Raw genomic sequence first — 10,531 nt, 5'->3', positions numbered from 1 at the left:
CCCAGTGAGTTTACCATGGCTGAGTTGGGGGGGATTCAAACCCAGTTCTGGCTCTCTTTGGAGCAGGGCTAAGAAACAGGGATGTATATTTTCAGAGGAGTGTTTTATTGGGTCATGTCCTCCACTTTTTTTTCCTTGAAGGAAATTTTGCAGCGCCTTGGTGGAATTGGGGGGTGGGGATCCTCCAGGGTTTGGCCCAGGGTTCAAGCAGGGCGATCCAGTGCTACACTTCCCTTTTCTTTGGCTGCCTCTGCGAGTTCTGAGATGGGTGTGTTGTGTTGGGGGTGCCTTCGAGTCATTTGTGACTTATGGAGGCCCTATCGACCTCTCCTGGGGTTTCCTTGGCAAGATTGGTCCAGAGGGGATTTTGCTGTGACCATCCTCTGAGGCTGAGAGAGTGTGACTTGCCCAAGGTCAACCAGGCTGGGCTGGGATTCGAACCCTGCTCTCCAGAGTTGTAATCCAGCAGCACTCAAATCAGGACGCCAGAGCCTTAAACAGGAGTTTGCAAAAAGCTTCTCTTTCTATAGCTTTTCCTCCTTTAATGAGGAATTTCTTCCAGGAAATGGTCAAGTTGCTGCTGCTGCTGCCTTCCTCCTCCTCTTCCTCTTCCTCCTTTTTGAATAGGATCCCTTTCCTTTCTCCAGTGTTCCTGTTGTAGGCCTTTTTTCGCCACTAGGTGGCGCTGCTGCGACCTCCTCCGAGGCTCCTTTAGATTGACATCCCTGCCCCAAAGTTTTCCTTTGCTTTATGTTGGGAACACTTTTCAGTTAGCCTAAGCATGTCATCATAAGGACTGCTGCACACTCCTTGAGACGCCTGTCAATATTTGGGACACTGATCCCCCCAACTTTGGTACTCCAGATGTTTTGGACTTCAGCTCCCAGAAATCCTGCCTTTTGGCCACGGTGGCTGTGGCTTCTGGGTAATGAAGTTCAAAACCCTTGGAGGACCAAAGTTTGGGACTCACTGGGAACTTGGGAGACCTGTAAGCTCTTGTCCCACAAAGTCCCTGAGCATCTATCTGGATGTGCGTTCAGGGTGCCCAGATGTCCTAATCGCAAAGGAGGGCAAGGGGCCACAAATATGTAGGACCTTGCGCAATAAAAGCGAACAGCCACTGATACAACTTCCTGCTTCTTAGTCATGCACCAAATGGAAGACATTTGGGAATTCCTCCTGGACAGAAGGCCGAAATGGAGGACATGCCCTGGAAAAAGGAGGACATTTGATCACCCTGTGTGAGTGAGACCTTTGGTCTTTGAGCGTGAATATCTGGAGCGGCCTCTAAGGCTGTGGTTCCCAACCTTTCCTATGCCCCGCACCCCTAAGAAATGTTGGATTGATGTTCACAAACCTGACAAAAGCAGTATCACACTTGACAATGGAGAAGCCTGATTTCTAATTTTCCAACCACAAATTGAACCATGTAGGTGAGTTGGAAGAGACCTCAAAAACACAAACCACTATTCGCCACACCTCCTGAAATTCCACCTGGAAATGTGGGCATCCCGGTTTGGGGACCTCTGTGTCTAAGGAGACAGAAGAACCAGGAATCTTGATAAGGTGGGCTTTCCCACAGCTCATCGTAGGAGAAGTCAGCCATACATAAAGCCCTCTACAGACCTTTGGTGCCTGACATCCAGGCCCCAGGGATCTTTGAAGGAGAATCTCTTATGTCCTGTCATGTGGGCAGTATCATGTGGGCAGTAAATCCATTTCAGGTTTGGGCTAGCTTTAAAAGAACTATGCAAAGTACTGCAACTTATTATTTAGCTCTTTGGAGAACTCCTTTCAAATCTGGGGCGGTTTCACCACTTCATGACATGGAAGAAAGCCACCAGCTTCCATTGAGCACTCTGAACATTCAGTCTTTTCTCTTTCTGTATTCTTTGCTGATTTATACTGATAGACAGCAGTCCTATGAAACCCAGAGTATGACCACTGTCCTACTCACTGGTTCTGTAGTGTGTTTCATCAACATGGGAAGAGGCTTGGTCATCCCCTGTCTTTATTTCTGTTCTTTTTCTTGCCTGAAGAGCAAGGAACCAGAACAGGCCAGCTTCCCTTACACATGGTAGCTCTCCACGCTAGTTGATATATTTTTTCAAAATTGTTCCCAGTTCTTTGGAGAAAGGTTGTGTATAGGGGAAACTCTCTTATTCAGATTCCTCATTTTGCACATGGGCAAAGTGACGGAAACAGATGAAGATGTGTTACCCAAATTGCTAGGGTCCAGGGAGGACACCCATACATTAATATGTTTTGGGGGAATGAAAAGAATGGTTTGGACTAGGAGCCTATAGTCGGGTAACAGCTGTAAATGCACTAGACAAAGGGATTAGCCAGTGGTCCCTTGTCTCAGGTAGTTTGAGGCAATCAACTTTAGCCATGACCTTCTCACTGCCCTCTGCAAGCAAAGGGATTATGCTTAGGCCTCAGGGAATCCCATCATGGTAGGTGCCTTCTAGGCACTGGCTAGCCCTAACAGATTTTTCCACGTGTGAAGAGATTAGGCATGCGCAACGGAGTCATCAAATATGAGGGACAATCGGAGGCCTGGTCTCAGAATAACAGATGCAGTATATTTATAGACCTGGATAGAGTGAACATGCATATATTTGTGTGAATGGACGACACACTCTCTAGCAGCTTCACTGTCCTTTCTTGGCAATCTTATACTGCCTGCAATTCCATTCATGCCTCTGGGGAGCCTGTGTCCTTAAGGACTTCTGCTTCCCATTATGGCCATTCTTTCCTTTCCCCCCTTACTCTGACAGGCATTGCCTGCTGCCACACTGCAAATAAATGCAGTTTCTCACTGCTTTAACTGTCATGGCTCCATCCTATGGAATCCTGGGAGTTGTTTTTTGGTAGCACCAGAGCTCTCTGACAGAGAAGGATAAATATCTAATAAAACTACAAATCCTAGAATTCCCTAGCAGTGTGCCATGGCAGTTAAAGTGGTGCCAAACTGCATTCATTCTACAGTGCCAATGCAGCCTACATCTTCCCCTGTGAGCTTATCCAGTTTCAATGCTTTTTTGGAGATAGCTGTGTTAGTCTGTTGTATTATATATATTTCTGTCCCACTTTTTTCCCAGTTTAGGATTCAAACTGGCTTACAATAAATTTTTAAAAAGAGATAAATTCAGAAATACAAATGTTAAAATGATATTAACAATAAAAAAATTAAAACTAAACATATACCATTAAACACACACACACACACACACACACACACACACACACCAATTAGCAAGATCTAGCACATGGTTTGTGAGAGAGTGGCCTTATACAATTGATCATCAAATACATTTCAAAAGAGACAAATCTTTCCTTGTCTGCAAAAAGAAAGTAGGGAGGATGTGAGTTCTCTGGGAAGGGATTTTCAGAGCCTGGGGTCAACTACTGAAATGGCCTTCTCCCTAGTTCCACTCCTCTAGGGCTGTGTTTCCCCAACTTTGTTTTTCCAGATGTTTTGGACTTCAGGTTCCACTTTTCCTGACTGTTGTCCAGGCTGTCTAAGGTTTCTGGGAGTTGAAGTTGAAAATACATAGAGGACCAAAATTTGGGAACTGCACTGGAAGTACTTGGAAGGATGGTGGGACAGAGAAAAGGGCCTTCCAGCAGTTCTCAAAGCACTGGAATATGGTTATGGTCCTTCACGTAACCTGGACCTGAGCCATAGTGGCATCTTAAAGATTAAAATGTTTTCACCTGGCACAAACATAGGCATACTGTAGCCTATTTCTTCAGATACATGTAGGCTTGAAGAAGTTTGTGCCAAAACCAACTTTCTTGGTTTTAAAGTGCTACATGACTCTCCTGAAAGATTTCTGGGAAACCAGAAAGATGTTGGGTTAGAAAGAATCCCAATTCATTTCTAACTCTAGTAGCAAACCTGTGTACATTGACTAGACAGTAAGATGTGTTGGAAATAGCAGGACTTTCTTCTGAATGGCACATACAGCTATTCAATGTCAGCTACATGTCTATGAGAATAACAAAGATGCACCATAAACCAGATGAATTTCAGCAATGCAGAATCCAGTCATGGCTTCCTTGTGATTATAATTATAATAACATGATTATGTATATTGTACCATTAATATTCATAATACTTTTATTTAGAGTACAAGACAAAATGTCCCTGCTCCCAGGGAGCTTATAATTTATAATTAGAGACTGGGAAAATGATAGAGGAAAGAAAGGGTAAGGGGAACAGGGCATATGGGAAAATAATATGTGCTATTCCAATTACAAGATTTTAGGTTTAGTTACAGCAGATATAAGAATTAGCAGGTTATGCCCAAGGCTTCATGCCTAAGATGGGTTTCCAGCAGACATTTGAGGAAAATGAAAGAAGAGGGATTCTGAGCAGGAATGCCAAAGAGGTTATAATTCACTGAAGGACCACGAGATCTGGAACAGTGGGTGGCACTGGTTCTGGAAGAGGGGCAATTACATGCAGGGATTATATTTTGGGAATATTGGGGGGATAAAATGAGTGGAGCAGAGGGAGGAGAAGGCCATGGAAGCAGGCAGAAGCCCTTGAAAATAAGACAAAGGAGCTTGTGCTAAATTAAAAAATGGACAGTGAGTATAAGGATTACAGGAGGGGTAGAACCAGTATAGTAGTTGAAATTGGTTTCTGGTTCCTAGTTCCTTATTTGCTTGAAAGTTTCCCCAACCAGTTCAATTGATCAGTTCGTGACTGCCAGGTTGTTCTTGAGATTTAAAATAATTATCTATAATTAAAACTCTTGTTTTGTCCAACATTCATAAATGTATTACGAGCCTCTGTGGCAGTAACAACAATAACAATCAATGATAGGAACTGCTGCAGTGCATCACTGCATATTAAACCTTTGGCCACCCCAAGATCCACCTCCCATCTACAGCCAAATAGCCTGACCACTTTGAAACATGGCTGTTTATCGCATGGAGCTTTTTGGAGATTTTGCAGCTCAGATCTGGGGTGACTGCAGGTCCAACGATGCGAATTCACGTCATAACGTGAATGTGTTATCACATGAGATTCCTTTCTATGGGCGCTCCTTCCATGGGGCTTCCACAGCGATTCCAAAGTGACCCCTCATTTTGGTGAAATCGGAAAAAAGTGAATTCACAGAATTCACTATCAAGCTGACTTTGATTGCACTTCGAATTGGTCTGGTATGGAAGATCACTCCGATGTTGCCCCACCTTGGCCCCCTGCATCCTGCTCCTTCATGCCATCTCGTCCTCTCTGTCATGCTGCCACCCATCCCATCATCCCCTGGCTGCTCCTTCAGCCTGATCCTGGCCCCAGTGACCCCCTGCAACCTATCCCATAATCCCCTGGCTGCTCCTGCAGAAAAACGTGTGTGTGTGTGTGTGTGTGTGTGTGTGTGAGAGAGAGAGAGAGAGAGAGAGAAGAATTAGTATTTCACACCCATAGATTGATTTGGAACCTATTGCAATAATATTTCAGGGTAACATAACCTCATTGGGTCATTTTTGGACCAAAATTGTGTATAGAATATGTTACACTGCCTTGAGCTTCTTGGAAGAAAGGTGGAATAAAAAGCTAGTAAAACAAAATCCTGGGTCACACTCTCTCAGACTCAGAGGATGGCAATGGTAAACTCTGTGTGAAGAAAATTGCCAAGAAAACCCTGTGATAGCTTCACTTTAGAGTTGCCATAAGTGAAAAATGACTTGGAGGCAACCAACAACAAAACAACATGTAATAATAGAGATGCAGAAAAACCTTTTATAAATTGCTGGGGATCACAGAGAGACCTGTTTTCCTCACATGTGAGTATCTCTGCACTTTCTTTTTCCCAGAAATGTTCTAGGATTCCTGCAACCTGATGTCCTCCAGGTATTCTAGGCTGCAGCTTCCATCATCCCCAGCCAAACTGGGTTACTATCAGGCAAATCCTGTTCAAAACAGTAGTCCTTCACTTCACTGTACCACTCCTGAAGGTACAGATTGAAATCTTCAATCCACATCTGAAAACCACTAGATCAAAAACTGGCATTAGTATTCAAGTCTGTTGACACTGAAACATGGCCCATCTCTGACTGACCTCTCTGTTTTTTATACTTGCAGACCTCTTCAGAACACTAACACAGGGATAGATATGTCAGTCCCAGAGTACCAGGAAATCCGTGGAAGGATGCTCTCTGGCCATGTGGAATATAATATTGTTGTTGTTACTCAGGTGGCTGCATTCAAATCAGTGAAGCACAAACCGGAAGATATCATCCAGTTTATGGTAATCAAGTTATCTGATTGTTGGCTGATGGGGAAAAGGGAGGCAAAGATGAGGAATATGAATAAATGAATAATATTATGAATCTGTTCAGGATGTCACATAGCCAATGGCCACCTTGGGTTTTCCCAGCTTTGCTTAAGTGATCTCCAGCATGAGGGGAATTTGCAATAGGGGTCCTTTTGATATGGTCCTGTTACTGACTGTCACGGTGGAGATTGTACCTTGGATGGAGTAGGAATGTCAGGCTACTGCTTCTCAATAGGTCCCTGTTAATCCCAGCAGCTGCTTGCTGGTAAGTGAAGTTGGGGAGGAGGAGGCACATCCTAGTTCACTATGTAGCAACTATGGTGCTATGTAGTACGCACTGGTCGTACTACAGACATTTTTACACATCTGAGAAGAAACTGGATTCTTGGTAAGGTAACTCCAGGAAGTCCGCAGATGGGCATTTCCCTGACCCCTTCCTTCTTGAAGCTATGTGCTGATAACCTTTCAACTAGATGGTCCTTTGGCCTATAAACTGGCTTCGAAAAATGTTGACGTTGGTTTTAGTATCCAATTGCTTTTACTGGCATAGCTTCTGCCTCAATTTGTGCTTTAGATTTTGTTTTTGTATGATTGTGATGGTAGGATACAAATTTAACTAATAATAATAATAATTAATAAGTCATTCTATTCCAACTTGGACTGAATAAGAGTTCTGTGGTAACTGTATAGGTTGAATAGTTTTGTGCTACAACAATCAGATCAATAAAAAGTCATTTCTCAGTATTTCGTATTTGTTATAAGACCAATGCAGCGGCTATTATTTGTAACCTAAATTTTATGCTGCAAACCACAGTCTCTTCACATCTGGATTCTGTCCTCTTGCTATGAGTTAGCTATGGGTCCTGTTTGGTGCCAACATATATTTTATTTGCTTCTTAAAAGTTGTTTATTTACTAAAATTTATCAACTGCCTTTCATCATGAATGATAGCAAGGATGTTTACAAGGTAAAAGCAATGGTTTGAGGATGTCAGTACAGCACATAAAAAGTATCCCATCATCCAGTAAATTTGGTGCTAAAGAACAGTGCTCGGGAATGCCTGCCTGAGTTTTTACTTGCTCCATAGGTGACTGTGAGATCTCTGAAGAAAGGGCATTTCACAGTATGGGCCATACAAGCTGTCTTGCATAGCCATTCCATGCTTCATTGCAAACAGGCAGGATTGGAGAAGGTTTGGTTCCCCTCCCACACACACATAGCCAAATGCACAGCGATAACATCAACCTCAGTCCTTAAATGCAAAGAAGACTAGTGAAAATGTGAGTGAACCACCTCTCTTTAGCTGTGTAAAATTTGCTGCATTTTGGAATGTTTTATTTAGCTTTTCATTAAGCCATGCTACTTATTAGTCATGGTTCCTTGTTAGACATCCTGCCCGCTCTGACTTTCATCCCTTTCTAAGAAGATAACAAATTAAAACATTCCACTCTTCTAGGAATTGTATTTTTATCCACTGAAGTAATTTTTTGGGTCACCTAAGCAGTGGCATGGTTAAATACCTTAAATAGTTTGGTCATATGCAACTAATCCTCACTACTAAGTTTTATACTGAGTGATTTTTTTAGACATTGGGGGGCAGTGTTTTATTTTTCTAGGTGTCCCCCCCCCCCGTGAGATATGCTGGAGTCCCTTTCTAAATACATACACACGCACACATGCACATGCGTACACACAGATCTGCACAGTCAGAGCATGCTTAGTTTCTTCATGCCCTCTTCGGTTATCTAAAGCTGTATGTTAAATTGGGCCTAGTAGCACCATCCTGCTAACCACCCAACCTTCTCTCTCTCTCTCTCTCTCTTATATACACAACAGTGCAGTGAGATTTATTCTGATTTGTGTTCCATTTTAAAGCTCAAGGCAAAAGTGCCTTGGATAGCTGGTAGTCCTTTCATCTATGCAGATAGCAACTGATCCACACCATTGTTGTGTCCACAGTTGCTGTGTTCAGTTCTTCATCTAGTGGTCAGTCTTCTGGTGATAAGCCTTTCTGACCTTAGTTAGGTCAGTCCTTGGATGGCAGGCACGTCGTCTGTTGCACTCTCAGTGGTTATACCAGATTGGACCCTGCCAGAGCTTGTGCTTTTCTGGCATATCCCTCAAGAGCCCAAGGTTTCGTCCACATCATGATGTGGGGGCAGAGTAGAACTTCATGGAAGAAAGCAAGTATCCCTACAATTATAAGCATAGGGCCATGATGGAATTGACACAGTTCAGGAAATGTAAGCATGCGAGTGCAAGTGAAAGCCCTTAAAGAAATTGGAGAAGGAAAATTCAGCAAAGTAGAGCTGTTTGTTATGAAAGCATACATACCTATAATACGTCATACAAAGATACTGGTGAAGGTCATGCATTGTCAACATATCTGCAACAATGGAGCTCCATCCTCATAGTTACATCTGACCATGCCACTCTTCCAAAACCTACCCTATCATCCTGACCAAAATATTTCTGAGGTTCTGCAGATTGTGGCATTTGGGGAATGAGAACTGCAGTGCTCTCCCAGTTGTGATGCACATGAGAACAGGCAGCTGGAGAGATCTTTTGGGGCCATTCCACAACTGCTTGTGTCAATGTACCCTATAACTGGGAGAGTGCTGCAGATGGCATTCCCCAAGCCCTGGTCTGCAGCATTTTGGAAACACATTTGTTGGATGTTGCCAGGATGTAAAGGTAGTTTTTGGCGATCATGTTCAGTTGTTCATTACGGTAAACATGAATCTCAGCAGTTATGAGACTGTAAGTCCTGTTTATGATCTCATATTTGCTGAACAAGATGCCAGCTCATGACTATCATATTGTATATTTGAGAGGGGGGATTGTATAAAAACATTAAAAATACATATGGAAATATATTCAGTTGGCCCTCCATATCCATATATTCTGCATCCACAGATTCAACCATTTATGGCTTGAATATAAGTGGTCCCTTTCTAAACATCGAGGATCCAGTCTGGACACTCACCCCACACACATATGGGGAAAAGCCACAGGACCTCAAAAACCATTGATTTCAATGGAGATGTGCTCCCATGGGCACACATGTCATTCTGTCCCCCTGGGCTTGCCATCCGCATGAGCTCAAATCTATGTAGGGCAAGCCCGCATATGGGACTGGTGGACTGTGTGTGTGTGTGTGTGTATAAACCCAAAAGCAAACCTTGATTTTGTGATTTTATATAAGGGACACCAATGCACTATGCCACCAGGGGGTACTGGAATCAAACCCCAGTGGATGCTAAGGGCCCACTGTATATATTGTATGTAAATGTAAAAAAAAATTAAATGTAAAAGTAATTTTTTTCTCCCTCCACCTAAGTACAGTATATGTTTTCTCCCTCTCACAGGAGAACAATGATCTCCCTTTCTCACCTTCTCCCTGGCATTCACACATGCGCATTTATGTGTGTTCTTATATGCATGCTGATCTATGTGTTGCCATGTCCCCACTCTTCTTCCATGTACTCATCCCCCCCAGAACATCTTTCTCTGTGAAGTTTGTGCTAGGATGGTTGTAGCTAGCCTGGGAGGGGAGGGGGTACAAGAGTTGTTCAAGGGGGGGCAGGAGACTTGGAGACCCTGATTCCTCCTCCCAAATATTTTGTGTGTGTGTGTGTTAAATTTTCATATGCTAAGTCAAGGGTGGGGGCATGATATCTGCATGTAGATGTAAAGTGAGTGAGTCCCAAGGATAAAAGGTTCAAGTACCACTGAGCTAAACAATCCCTTCAGTTGTTGATGCTTTAGTGTGGGGAATTGATTCTGGAATGACAACTAATGCAGTGTGAAGGACTGATGCTGGAAGAGTAAATCCATTTATCAACAAAAGGGCGTGTGACTGAGAGTGAGAGAGGAAGAGGGAACAAGAGACTGAACTGTAACATGGTTATCTCCTTGTACTGATCACATGCAGATTTTTCAGTAGTTTTATGTGTGTAGAAATCTCTCAAAGGGCAAAATTAGTTTGGGCATGATTTTTTAGGCTGTGGAGAAACACCCCAAGGTATGTTTTCAAGCTGATTTGGTAACCTTTTATCTATATTGAGTGTCTCACATTAGCACAAAGTGTACCAGAATAATAATTACATTTTTGGAGAAAATGTGTTTTTATGTTAAGTCAAACATTGCATCACCTTGTAACAACACAGTTTTTGAGTTGCAATTAGCTTTCCTCCTTAACTAATAGATTCAGATGAGTTGTACTTTTAATTGTAATT

At 42.9% G+C, this 10,531-nt stretch overlaps 1 protein-coding gene across 1 annotated transcript in view; it reads left to right on the top strand.

Annotated features, from left to right (window-relative positions):
• HS1BP3 (HCLS1 binding protein 3) overlaps positions 1–10,531 on the top strand; it is a 42,326-nt gene that overhangs the window by 707 nt on the left and 31,088 nt on the right. The window contains exon 2 of the mRNA XM_042446094.1: positions 6,101–6,266. Coding sequence (XP_042302028.1) covers positions 6,101–6,266 — 166 coding nt within the window. The remainder of the gene's footprint in view (positions 1–6,100; positions 6,267–10,531) is intronic.

The sequence above is a fragment of the Sceloporus undulatus genome, chromosome 1 (genome assembly GCF_019175285.1).
Source record: "Sceloporus undulatus isolate JIND9_A2432 ecotype Alabama chromosome 1, SceUnd_v1.1, whole genome shotgun sequence".
Taxonomy (NCBI): Eukaryota; Metazoa; Chordata; class Lepidosauria; order Squamata; family Phrynosomatidae; genus Sceloporus; species Sceloporus undulatus.
Note: the sequence above shows the minus strand (reverse complement) of the source record. Positions and strands in the feature narration are given on the sequence as shown.